The 14,423-nt window shown below is 35.8% G+C and overlaps 1 protein-coding gene across 4 annotated transcripts in view; it reads left to right on the forward strand.

The window, feature by feature from the left end:
• PXDN (peroxidasin) overlaps positions 1 to 14,423 on the forward strand; it is a 93,880-nt gene that overhangs the window by 53,217 nt on the left and 26,240 nt on the right. For all 4 annotated transcript variants that reach the window (XM_027690244.1, XM_027690245.1, XM_027690246.1 and 1 more), the window contains 6 exons: positions 653 to 769; positions 1,944 to 2,102; positions 5,112 to 5,224; positions 6,147 to 6,303; positions 9,773 to 9,881; positions 10,301 to 10,458. In XM_027690244.1, coding sequence (XP_027546045.1) covers positions 653 to 769; positions 1,944 to 2,102; positions 5,112 to 5,224; positions 6,147 to 6,303; positions 9,773 to 9,881; positions 10,301 to 10,458 — 813 coding nt within the window. The remainder of the gene's footprint in view (positions 1 to 652; positions 770 to 1,943; positions 2,103 to 5,111; positions 5,225 to 6,146; positions 6,304 to 9,772; positions 9,882 to 10,300; positions 10,459 to 14,423) is intronic.

Raw genomic sequence — 14,423 nt, forward strand, 5'->3', positions numbered from 1 at the left:
TACAAAATACTTAGAGTAACCTTTAAATTCAAGTTTGCTTCTGTTCTCATGTTAAAATCTCTAGGCAAACAGTTTAGGTTACAAATGCCTTGTTAATGAGTTCAAAAGCTATACAAAACAACTTATCTGTGTGGTTTGTTCATTTATTATTCGTCGGTAGACAATTGTATTGTGAGAGCTGAACAAATCACCTCTCACACTGGTAGTGAACGGTGTTGGTGCAGAAACTGGCCCACACACACTACTCACTACTTTCCTTCAGTGTATGGAAGAAAACAAGCAGCTCAGGATGGTTTTGATTACATTCCATTTTCTTCACAATTTAGCTGAGGAGTTTTGAGAGAAAGAGAAGGTATTTTTAATCCATGGAACACTCTGTGTTTTGATTCTACAAGTCTTACCGTACCTCTTATTTTGAATCTGACAGTAGATTCCACGTGACTTCACTGACGCCAGGGAGGTGTTCCTTTTGCACAAGTGGCTACCCAGCTCTCTGCTCTATAGCAGTCACAATATAAAAGGGTCCCATTAACATCTTTCTTTCCACCAACGTGAGCTATTCAATTCACACAGGAAATGGCACATAATTTCAGACAGTCGTGCATTTTTCAGTTGTTTTTTTTTTTAACTAGCTTTATTTTCTCTTCTGTAGCTCTACCTCAGTTTACTGTCACTCCTCAAGACAAAACAGTGATTGAGGGTCAAACCGTTGACTTCCCTTGTGAAGCACAAGGTTATCCCCAGCCTGTTATTGCCTGGACTAAAGGAGGTAAGTGTGTTCTGTTCTTACTTTTAAACTACTAGAATAGTTTAGCTGTCATATTGGAATCACTCATGTATTGAAAGGAGTTGCATGTATTTGTTTAGATGCTTCAGTCTCTGAAGGAAGCAGAGCTCATCTCCTTCTCATATATCTAGAAATGACAAGGTATCCCACAGAAGCTAGCTACCCAAGCAGATTTCATTATTCAGTGAAAAAGAGTCATTAAAATATTTGTATCCATAATAGATTCCTAGTAATAAATGTTTAAGAAATACAGGGCAAATCACATCTGGCAGTCACTGCTGGTGTACTGCAGAAGAAATAGAGATGGCTGTCATTAACTGGAGATCAGAAATTAGGTGGGACGTGCTCTCTTCAGAAACCAGAACAGTCCAGCCTGTAACTGGCATCGGTATATGAACATCTCTGTTACTTAATGCACATTGACAGGAGCACTGGGGTGCACTCTGGTGTCTGTTTTATCAAGTTATGGCTCCAAAGGCATTAAGCCAAATCCAGCAGGAAGAAATGTTGTAGTGAGTGTTTTATCAGTAAGCAAATATTCCATATGATTCAAATGAAACAGCTCTAGCAGGTAAAACAACTCTTAGGAAATTCTTAATTATGGTAGATAAAGCAGATTTTTAACAAACTGTTGATCATTTTGATGCTGATAATGTCCCTCTTTCTCCCTCTACTGAGACTGCTCCAATCAAATGAAATGTTCATAAGGGAAGGATAGGGTATAGACACTGATGTGTGTTCATTTGTGTTATGTGTTTTTCTATGGATTCCCTACATGGTTCAGGCACAAGAAATGAACTGGGTCTTACACACATGGCATATGAAATGAGCAGTAACACATGTTGGTGTTTTATGCCTTCTCATTCAGATGCTCTATCATGTTCCTTAAATGAAAATATTTCTACCACAAACAGAGAAAAGATCAGGATTATGATTGTGTGCACACGTATAATTTGTTTGCTTTTCATGTTTATCTTCTGAGAAGTAAAGGTTTCAAACATTTTGGCTTTTTTTTGTTGTTAGTTGTGGGGGTTTTTTAAGAAACTTTAATTTTTTCCAGTGCTTTATGAAATTTAAAGTCTTCTGGGTTTCCCTTTTTCTGACACAAAGGGACTTTGTTGCTATAAACAGCAAATGCCGTTGTTGTGTGTTCCAGGAGGCCAGTTGTCTGTTGACAGAAGACACTTAGTCCTGTCGTCCGGAACCCTAAGGATTTCCAGGGTTGCTCTGCATGACCAGGGACAGTATGAATGCCAAGCTGTCAACATTATCGGATCTCAACGAATTGTTGTATATCTGACTGTACAGCCTAGAGGTATGCTCTCCATGCACCACTGCTGGGGAAAAAAAAAAAAAAAAAGAAAGATTTAAGCTTACATTAAAATACATAGTACTGTGTGTGATTCTGAGTATATATATTTGTAGATCCCAACTGGCTTTTAATAAAAAACATGTATGGATACTTAGCGATATTTGTACAGAGTATCATTCCTTTAGAACAATCTGTCTTCCTGGAAAGAGGTTGATCTGATTTACTTTTTTTGTGGTAAAGAGTGGAGGTTTTCTTTGAGGATGACAGTATTCCTATGCTTGGGAAAATGTTTTGTGAAAAGTCGAATTTCTGGTAAGGCTCTATACTGTTAATTAAATAGTGTTATTCACATAATATTTTATCTCCATGAACAGAGCACTTTATTTTACAACATCAGAATGAACTTCACAAAGAAAAGTCATTGCTTATACTTAAAATAAACTGACACCAAAAAAACCCCTAAAAAAACAATCCCAAACTCCATTTTTTTAATATTTTTCTTCAAGTAAATTCTAAGTAAGCTACTTCTAAGATAAATTATAATCATATTAACATTCATAACTTACTTAAGTACTTTGATGTTTAACTAAATTCAAGGAGATTAACCATTTGGTTCAAAGCATTTCTTTTTAGTGACCAAATTTTAAACTGCATTTTAACAAAAGGGGCTCAAATGTCTTCCTAAGCTTAGAAGTTTATAAAAAAAAAATTCCATTGATTTTTCTTGGTTAAGAGTAGTACTAAGAGATGGATTTGTCAAAATCGAGATAATTTCTTCTACCTATATAAAATTGTTGATTAAAATTATATTAAACAAATCTCAGTTTGAAAAAGTTTTGTAGCTTTCCAGCTGTGGTAAACTTCACTGAATTTGAGTAACATTTAATATAAGGAATTTTGTGCAACTCAGGTTGCAAACTCCAGTCACTAAAAGACAGTAAATACAAGATTGAATGCTGAATATACAACCTGAAACTGGAGCTCTCCATAGATTAATTGCAATGCTGTTTTCAGTCGTGCAAGAGAACATTTTTAATTCTGGGCTTCTAACAAAAGGACTGTTCATCTAAGGAATGTCTAGTCAGTGGTCACTGTGGCTAAATCAGTGTTAATGAATACGGATTAGTGGTCCAGGCCTATTTGCTGGCATGGCGTGGCTCACATCCATAGAGCCAAGCTCTTTTATCCCCCAGTGCTGGATACCGGCCTCTGGATGCCTTATTTGAAATGGTTTCTGGTCCTTGACAGCCATTTGCTTACGAACAGTTTAACAGCAGGGCCAGATTTGGTTGGTAGTATAAATGTATGTTGTGTGGCCAAATACTTTTCTGTAAAAGCACAGCCCTCTGCCTTCTCACACTCCCCCCAAAACACTAATACATTACAGAAGAAATACAATTCTTAACATCTTCATAATCTGGTGTGTGCTTCTCATGATATCTGAGTGGCAGATGCCAATCTGGATTTGAAAAAAATTTGAATTAAAAAATACATTAATTTTCTTCACACTAGATTTAGGTAACAGTGTGTACTCTGTCCTTAGAATTGGAGGATGGTTTAAGGCCTAAGGCTCATTGGTGTCAGGGAGGTAGGAACTCTGTCAAGAGTTAGCACCTCAGCAAGTCAGGCTGGGAGATTCACAGTTGAATGTGTTGTGGAAGGTTTTGCTTCCATCATCTGAAAAATTGCTGTTGTTGCTACTTAAAAAGTTCAAACTTAAAAATAGATGACAGAAGTTAATGGGATGTTCATTGTGATGACTTTGTACAGATGTAGCTATTGACAGAAATTTTTTTCAGAGCTCTAAATGTATGGAACTCAAATGATTTTGACAAGTACTACCCTGTTATGTTAGAAATTAACAGTATTTTAAAATCACCCTGGAGCAGACATCAGGAAGAGAGTTATAGAACTGTTAAGGTCAGAAAAGATCTTTAAGATCATCAAGTCCAACTGTCAATGTAACACCACCACTATGTTCGATGTTAAACCATATCATGAAGTGCCATATCCACACGTTTTTTTAACACTTCCAGGGATAGTGATTCTACCACTTCTCTGGGTAGTCTGTTCTAGTGCTTGACAACCCTTTCTTATGCAAAAAATTTTGCTAATATCTAATCTAAACCTCCCCTGGTGCAACTTAAGGGCATTTTCTTTTGTCCTGTCTCTTGTTACCAGCCCTTCTCTGGACATTCTCTGGCACCTCAATGTCTTTCTTGTAGTGAGAGGCCCTAAATTAAATATGGGATTTGAAGTGTGGCCTTACCAATGCTGAGTACAGGGGGACAATCACTTCCCTGGTCCTGCTGGCCACACTGTTGCTGATACAACCCAGGATGCCCTTGTCCCTCTTGGCCACTCTGCTAGCTCATGTTCAGCCGCTGTCAATGAGCACTCCCAAGTCTTTTTCCACTGGACAGCTTTCCACCTACTCTTCCCCAAGCCTGTAGTGCTGCATGGCGTTGTTGTGACCCAAGTGCAGGACCTGGCACTTTGCACTATTGAAACTCATACAGTTGGCTTCAGCCCACTGATCCAGCCTGTCCAGATTCCTCTGCAGAACCTTCGTCCCCTCCAGCAGATCAACACTCCCACCCAACTTGGTGTTGACTGCAAACTTTCTTAGGGTACCCTCAATACCCTCATCCAGGTTATCATTGAAGATATTAAACAGGGCTGGCCCCAATATTGAACACTGAAGAACACCACTTTTGACCCGCCACCAAATGGATGTAACTCCATTTGTCACCATTCTCTGGGCTATCCAGTCAGTTTTTAACTCATCAAAGAACATACCCGTCCACACCATGGGAAGCCAGTTTCTCCAGGAGAAAGGAATTTGATCTCTAAGACAAAGTTATAAGCAATTAAAAAATTGCAGATAGACTAGTATTATAGATTAAGAAATGTTCAGTAACTAATAAAAACAGGAGTGCTGGCTCTTTTTAGATTGTCTTCTGCACAAGTTGTATTTCATACCTTCTCAATGGATCATTTGGTTTTTTTTAGTGACTCCTGTATTTGCCAGTGTTCCCAGTGACATGACAGTGGAGGTTGGCACAAACGTGCAGATCCCATGCAGTGCTCAAGGAGAGCCGGAGCCAGTCATTACATGGAATAAGGTACTAGATATTCAGTTACTGCAGAAAGGCAGCAGCCTTTCTATCGCTTCATAATTAGCCAGCTAAAGTGCACATTATCAAATTATTGCTTGCTCTGGTGTCTAAAAACGTTACCTGAAGTTTAATCATTAAATCTTTAATACAGAGCATGTGTATAGATACTAAACCAGCTAAAATTCATAACATATATTCCTTAAAGTGTCTCTGTATTTAGAGACAGTTCTGTGCAAATATCGTATTAATAATCATGCTTTCAATGATATTATAGATATAAAACAATAAAAAATACTGTATTGCTGAGCTCTTTGACACTGTTAGGTTGACACTTCAACCAGGACAGGCTTCGGTAACTGGTACCTCTCTTTGGCTTTGATTTCCATTGGTGTAATATTTGCTATATCAAACTATAGAGCTATTAGCAGAGTTACCAGTGAATTAATGATTTGATAATATTGATTTTTAGTTTTTCTGATTGTCTTCATCTCTTCAATGAGCAAGCATTAGAAAATGTACTTTAATGAACCTTAAATAGCTTCTAAATGTGTAGCACATGAAGAACTGATACACATAAAGCTCTTGAGATCTATTTCTGCTGGTTAATTTTGAGAAAAATTAAATATATATGTTCTCAAGAGGTGCTATCTTATTTTGGGTCATACATTTTATTTGGTGAGAATCTATAGCTATTAAAATACTTAGATTTATAATAATGAGTACTTTTAAAAGTAAAGAAATACATTGTACAATTTAGAATTACATGTACTTTTCCTATATAAGCTTATATAAATATATCTGACTATGATCTTGGCATACAAAATAGAAATATAAAATAAAAAGTAAAAATAGAAGAGAAAAAGATGACAAAAATTCATGTATGAAAACAAGTGTATTTAGAATAACTAAATTCTGGGCTTTTCTGCAGGATGGAGTACAAGTGACTGAGAGTGGAAAATTTCATGTTAGTCCAGAGGGATTCCTTACCATTCGCGATGTTGGAACAGCTGATGAAGGTCGATATGAATGTGTTGCCCGGAACACCATAGGATACTCCTCTGTTAGTATGGTGCTTAGTGTAAATGGTAAGATATATGATTGAGAGGTATGAGTTAGATAATTAGTTTTGTTCTAATTGTTTAATGTGTAAGATGAAAAAATTAACAAAATATTAAATTTATTCTTTTATTCAAATTTTTATTTTTCTTCCATAATTCTCTCTTTCTGTTTTTTGGGGTTTTTTTCATCATTAATCTTACAGATGTGAATAAGATGGGAATATGTTAGAATAGAAATGTCTCTAGGAGTTAAGCTTCAAAACAAACTATGCTTTGGGCTCAAGTTAGTCTTTCAACTTTCTTCTCAAGATATTATTTGAACCTATTAGAATTTGCTGGTCAAATACACAATCTAATCTTTAGGGATAACTTGACAAAATTTTTCTGGCATCTTCAAAGGGGCATTTATAGTACTTGGTTAAAACTTAGGCTGCAACCATTGTGAAAGAATTGAGGAAATTCATACAGATCTTAAGAAGCTAAAAGAGAAAACAGAAAGAAAAGGAGAGTATTTGATCTTGTTCTAATCATTCCAAAGAAATAATGGCAAATAATAGTTATCAATTATTACTATGTAATAATTGGTAATAAAACATCCAAAGAGGCTAAGGAAATAACTTTCTTACAAAGATTGACCATACCGCTTTTCTAACTTATTGACTAAAACTGCTGATTTTTCAGATTATTTTGATGGAAAATAAAAGAAAACTGTGTGATTTCTGTCTTTCAGTAGAAAATATGAGACAATATTTTTGTATCCTTGAAAAATTAGTATAAAGCAGTGATTTCTTCAACATATTGCATGTTGTTTCTCGGTGTTGTTTCTGATGGTCTGTGTTTTGTTTACTATTAATAAATATGTGTCAGTGAATTTTCTAATCTATTGATTGCCATGATATCGATCACATGCTATCAATAAAACTATGATGTTCCCTGGCTTAAATTGCTTTTAATAGACATAATCTATACTTTCCTCTATAAAAAATAATATTTCTCGAATCTGTAAAGATGATTGAGGAGAGAAAAATTGTAGGGCTAAGAATCATTCAGTAATAAGTTTGCAGCTGCATATATGAAGTCTACAAAGGAAAGGAAGTCCATAGAATCTTGGTTACTCTGGAGATGCATAGCAAAAAAATGGTTTTGTTTAGGAAATATTAGCCAGATCTCAAATCAATAAGAGCTCTGAAAGACGAAACCATAAATTGAACTAAAACCCTAGTGGTAATGAGTTTCATTCATGTAGTGGAGGTGTCAACTGATCATTTTCATCCACTGAAATCGATAAACTACAAAACCTAGTGCTAGCTGATCTGCAGTAATTAATTGTAATGTGGTTAATTTCTTGTAAATGGTAGCATAAATATACCTAAAACTAGTGAAACTACCCTTGATTAATCTGCATTCAATCTGAAACAGTAAATGATACTTTTCCTTAAAACTAGTGGGATATCAGATACTGTTTCTCTGTGGTTGTTTTAAAAAATGAAGCTCTCAGAGAAGCAAGAAGGACAAGTGGACAAATTATAAGTATTGGATAATTGCTACATGGAGAGTATTAATAATGGAATAGCCAGAAATGCCTAAAAACTTGCATGTCAACATTTCTTTTAAACAGGGTAATGTTTTATCAGTATTCCTAAAGCATAAAAATATTTTCTTAACATTGAGACAGAATAAAGGCAAGCTGGGGAGCAGTTTTAGCTAGCCATGTTGGGTAATATTTTAAAGATGCTTTTCTATTGCCATTTTCTTCTGTCCTTTTCTGTTGCTTTGTAAAAATCATTCCCCTTCCTCCCCAAATTAAAAAAAAATGTATTGTGTGAAAAGTGTTGTGAGGAGCTTTACTTTTAATATTACTCAGTCTAAAAAGAGAACTGCTAGCAATAAATAGTCTAAACAAAAATCAAGTATGGTATAGTTAAACTCTGACCGAGGTTTATAATTCAGCCCACATGCACTGCTAATCAGGAAAAATAGCTCTGTATGTGAACATCTAATATAGACAGCACTAGGGAAGTTAACCAGCCGTTTTATTTTTACAATCTGCAATGTTGCTATATCTAGATGGTTCGTGACACACAAACATTCTCTGAAACAACTAAAGTGAGAGTAGCAAACCTGTAAATTATATTATCTGATAATGTTTCTCTATGGTTGCTATGAAAGTGTCAAGCAAGGAGGACACTTGGTAATTAGGACAGATCAGGGACTATTTGCCCTCAGGCACCATGGAAAGGGTCAGCTCATTTTGGATGCTGGGAGTAGATTGTCAGGAGCCTGAGGCTTGCCTTAGGACACAGAAAGGGGCTTCATCTACAGCTATAAAGTGCCAGGGACTGTTTTATTTGATGGTATAGATAGTTAGATTTGATTGCCTGGGTCTAGAGTATGAAATTCATATAGACACAGTTTAAGCTGCCATTTATGAAGGAATAATGAAAAACTGCCTAGAAAAAAGAAAAAAAAATAATGAAAAGCTTGCAAACAACAGTTTTTATGTCATCTGATTTTGTACATCTGCTGATTTTATTCCAGTATATTTGCTTTGGACTTTTTCCCTACTCTACCGTTCTTCCTGTGTGACTTCTCCAATCTAAACACCCTCTGGAAATTGTTAGCTGTTGCCCCTGGATCTGGTATTTCTTTGTTTAGATTGAAAGGAAGGTTATTAGCCCTAGATAGCATGTACAAACGTCCAGCTATAACTGAGCACTGCATTAAAAGGCAGATGCCTATCCATTAGTGAGTTTCTAGTATTATGTAGAGTTGTTAAGTAACTTTTAAGCATGTGATTTTTAATCTAGTATGAAAAAGATAATTTTAAAGTAGAAAACAAAGTAGTGATCAAAATAGATAAAATATTTACTGCCCTTCAAAATTATTGTGTGTTGCTTATTATACTATGCTCGACAGAAGAGCAATGTTAATTTACTCTACCAAATAGGTACAGTAAAATATGTGCATTATGTACCACTTGTAACATATTCCTGTAAGCCCTTTAAATTCTTTCTTTGAATTCAATACTAATTCAGTACTAGTTGAAATCAAAGGGAAAATCTGCACTGATTTCAGAGGATATAAGTCAGGCTCTTGATCCAACACCTGAAACTTGATAATACAACACACCAGAAAAAACCTCTTAATAACAACTCATTTTTTCTTTGATCATCTGTACTTGAAATTGTAGGTCTGATTAATGGACAGTCAAACACTATATGCATTTATCTTAACTTTATTTTGTTTTAGAGTTATAAGCAAGATGACTTTTAAACTTACATTAACTTCTGTTTTAAATGAGTTTTGTTCCACTGTAATATGCTTTGATAGAATTCTAAAATGGTTTAGAATTTTATATTTTGCTTTTATATATGCTTAATGAACAAGGGTTTATTTTGTGCAACCAAAATGATGTCGTGTCTAGACTCTGTTTTATAGAAGTATCTTTTTGTGTGTGGCCATTTTTGCAATAAAATGTGAATTCCTCTTTCTATAGTTCCCAATGTCAGCCGAAATGGAGATCCTTTTGTACAAACATCAATTGTGGAAGCAATTGCAACTGTTGACAGAGCAATAAATTCAACACGTACACATCTGTTTGACAGGTATCTCCTTCGGGGTTTTTTGTTCTGAGAAGTCAGAATTAATTTTGTATGTACTAGAAATAAGGGAAGATTTATTAAACAAGAAACCGTTTTATTATTTAAAAGACATTGTTAACATCTGGTTAGTTCTGAGAAGCTAACAGTTTAACCTGTAAGGATTCCTATTGTTTATACAGTCCTGTTGAGATCTCTGTTCCCTGCAGCAGTTTTTCTGCTGAGATAATTTGTATTAAAATGGTACTAAATATTTAATGTTTTATTATTTTATTAATTTTTTTCCTTTTTGGTTTGCCTTCCATTTTGAGATGAATGACCAAGGTATGTACTAATCACGTTGCTGAACATTTACATGATTTATGTAGTATTGTTGTTTTGTAACTCCTGTGTACACTTACTGTTTTTTCCAAATTATCTATCAGTCGTCCTCGTTCTCCAAATGATTTGCTAGCCTTATTTCGATACCCAAGAGACCCATACACTGTTGAGCAAGCAAGAGCTGGGGAAATATTTGAAAGGACATTACAACTTATTCAAGATCATGTACAAGATGGTCTGATGGTTGACCTGAATGGAACAAGTCAGTACTCTTTCCTTATTTTAATATGTTGAAGTGTATTTGCCTTCTTAAGTCATTATACTTCAGGAGACATTTATTTTCTGAGTTTTGGTCCCAATTACAGAACCATTACATTGAAATTTTTGAAGTATTTGACTTTGCAAAACTTTACAAAGTTCAGTCCTTGGTTTGCACAGTGTTCATTATGATGTAACTCTGTTTGAGCTCTCCAAGTAGAATGTTTTTATTTTTTCTCATGTTGGCATTTTAGGCAAAAGTTCAGATTCAAATTCTTCTACTGGTCAAAATTAGTATAATGGAAGTGCATAATGCATCCTGGTTTTTAACTCCACGTGTGTTAATTTATTAGGACCGTTGTCTCATAGCAGAACAGACTTTTCTGTTGTGTGTTAAAAATAAACAGTATTTTGTTCCTGTTTCTTTAAGAAAAACCATTTAGTGTCGGCGTGCCTTGGCAAGGAGGAAAGATGATATAACGAGAAGGATTTGTATACTTTACAAACCAAGCTTTCTGCATGTACCACAATAGTATTCAAAGAATTATTTGCTACTTATTCTATAAGTGCACATTGAACTGAGCTAATTGCTTCATTTAACAGTGAGCTCATGTATTGAGAAATGCAGTTCTTATAAATAGTAAAAAAAAGGTGAAGTTTAATTTCTGCCTTTTAGGTATTGGAAGTTCAAATTCATGAAGTCCAGCTGGAGCATATACAGCTAATGTGTGGATGTGTGTGGATAGACTTGAAACATAGTACTGAAACATTTGGAAATAATGATAGTTTTAGGAGAGCTTTAGAGATTTGAGACATAGCCAAAAAGTACACTGAAAATCTAGAGGAAATACTTTTACTTATTATATTCTTTTTGATGTTTATAATTGAGTATTTATTGTAACTTCCGAAAACTTTAACTCTGACTGTGAACTAGGCAAGTATTTATGGGGCCAAAGGCTGCAAGGTTTGTGGAGTACTGCAACATTTACTAGTAAAAGAACCTCATTATTAGAGGCTCAGTGAATAATTTGTGATTAATTGTTTACCACAAAAACTTATTCAAAATTCTTCGAAGGCTGATGTTTTATAAGAGCAAGCTAATTTGATTTGGTTCTCTGACTAGATGCATATTCAACCGTATTGAATATAATACTAGCAACATATGAAATGCAATGTGTGAGAACTGGTTCACTATTACAAATCCTTGTGAAAAGTAGTCAAACACCTAAAGTTTACCAAAAACTGGCATTAAAGCCTACGGATACAGATAAATGAACACAAAATCAGCCAACTGTGATACGGGAAATTCTGTTCACAATCAGAGCATGCTTTTTGGCCATACAGAATCCACAGAAGCCCGGCTTTTAGGGAAACTTGAATAGTGAAATAAATCTGTTTTCATTTGAATAGCCTAATACTCAGATTTTTTTAATGGTAATTTTTGTCCTTATTTCATTTTATTTCAAAATGGAGAGCCCAATGGCAGGTGTTATTTAGCAGTTTTGCATTGGGAACAATTGAGAAACTTGATAATTTCCCATTCAGAGACTTTTTTTAATGTAAAACCTTGGAATATCCCAAGGAGATATGGAGCCAAATTCTCCTCTACAGTGCCAGACTGTATAACAACGGGAGTGGCCACAAATTGCTGCTTTGGAGGTTCAGATTGGATATTAGGAAACAGTTTCTCACCAGAAGGCCAGTGCAACACTGGAACAACTTATCCAGAAAGGCTGAGGAGTCTCAACCTTTGAAGGTTTTCAAGCCCTCTAGGCAGGTATACAGCTGAGCTGATCTAGTGCTGAAGACAGCCTTGCTTTAAGCAGGAGCTTGGTCTGGATAAGAGGTCCCTTCTAATCAATATTTCTATGACTATATGAAACTTCTTCCTTGCAGTTTTAAGAAAACAAAAAGGGTAATATTATGTGAGTTAAGCTAGCCAGCTTCTAAGGACTGGAAGTGCTCAGCACCTAGCCTTTTAAAAAGCAGAGATAGAGTTAGTACCTACAGCATGAGGGGTAATTAAGGATTAAAGACTGGCATCAGAAAGCTATCAACTCTAATCTGTAATGAGACATTGCATCCCACTTGAACTTCTAGAAAGAGAAGCTGAGCCTTTTATTTTAAATTAGTACTGAAGGTTATTCCACCCAAAAGATTCACAGTCAAGTTTTGCTCACAGCTTGATTTCAGAAATGGGATGGCAACCAGGATAACCACAGCAGACAAATGTTTATTCAAATGAATAATGATCATAAGGAAAGAACTCCATGATGAATGAAAATCATTTAAGCAGGACTGTTATTATAACAAAGATATGTTTTCTGGGTGTAGTTTTAGAATTAAACTGCCCTGGTAGCCAGCATATTATAATAGGCTATCAATAATATCCTTAAAGAATGTATTTTGCTGCATTACCCAGTGGCACTTACTGGTTTTGCTCTGTGGTTTGTTTTTCTTTTTCCTAGTCTGGAATATTCTATAAAATAATTTCTGTATGTCTACATGAGCCTGTCATTTTGCCTAATGCAAGCACTAGGTCTCTGATCACTTTGACTTGTAAACCCTGTAGAGTACTTGTAGCCTGAGGCTGAGAAAACGTAGCTCTCCTAGCTGAGCACAGGTCTTCTCACAGCTGGGCAGCTATGAGCAATCTAGTCCCTTTCAACAAAGAAAAAGTGGGGCTTTAGGTGGTTTGTTTGCAATTGCCCTGCATTGTGGAAGTTGGCAGAGATCCAGCATGCCTAACACACATTTATGTGTTGAATTTAGATGAAGATCAGTGTCTTTGCAGGCACACCGGGACTGAGCTCAGGACTAAAAATAACATTTCTCGACTGTGTGCAAATAGCCAGCTCCAACCTCTTGCAAAACTGCATTCAGTTCATATTCTTGAGCGATTGCCATCATGCTGGGAACCCCTCGAGCCTGTGGGAACACAGTACCACTGTACATTCCTTTTACTGATATAGTGCTTGTTCGGTTTTATTCCTGACTGAAGGCTTTCCAGATTAAGGTCCATGGTGGTGTATGATGGTTTCTAGTTCACTAAACGTACAGCTGTACTGCCAAATATTCCATCTCCTGGACTCCTTCCTGGATCCTGGAACCTCATTCATCCACACTGCATATACATTAGTCCCTCAAGATGTGCCTTTTGCTTTGGATCAGCAGCTCCCATTTGAAGTGAATCTCCCAGGTGTCCCCACTTACTGTGCTTTGGTGCGATTTGTGATATGGTCTTGAACAGTGTGAATTCTTTTCTACTTAAATGAAAAATCAGGTTCAGGACCACACTCAACCCAGGAGAACAAAGTAAAGATTTTCTGAAGGAAACCTACTCCAATTCTACAATAGATACAGTGGGCACGTGTTTCTCGGCAGCAAAAATTTCACTTTACAGACACATTTCTGTTGGTCTACACAAGCAAATGATGTAGATGTAGCAGAATAGCCAGAACTAATGACTTTTGCTTTTCCTGATATTAAATCCAAATGTTACTAGGTAAAAATCACTTTTAGAATGATTCCTAATAGGCAGCAGGGACAAGGCACAGCCTGACTCTTCTACTATTTGCAGTCATCCAGCACTATACTAGGAGGCCTTATGGTCTTCAGTCCTTCCACATGCTGTTATACCACAACAGAGATCATGCAACACAGTCTTAATTTGAGATTCTAAATACATAATTTTGATGAATTATGGTATATATTTTGTATATATTATTTTTCCATGAACTGAGAAAAAATGCAGAAAAATGATAAGTATGTTTTAGTTCCAGAGGCAAATGGTGTGGACTGCAGAGGAAACCTGTGCCAAGTGCTACACAAACACCAGTTTTCTTTAGAAACTTGTCCTGGGTAGTGTGAATAGAAGTTACTCCACATCACTTGTCCTAGAGATCACACTCCATGTTTGGCTATCTTACTAGTGGTTATTTTCTTTTATAGTTTTTATTGAATTTTTTT

Source organism: Neopelma chrysocephalum, unplaced genomic scaffold, assembly GCF_003984885.1.
Source record: "Neopelma chrysocephalum unplaced genomic scaffold, ASM398488v2 Primary Assembly neopelma1_80b, whole genome shotgun sequence".
NCBI lineage: Eukaryota > Metazoa > Chordata > Aves > Passeriformes > Pipridae > Neopelma > Neopelma chrysocephalum.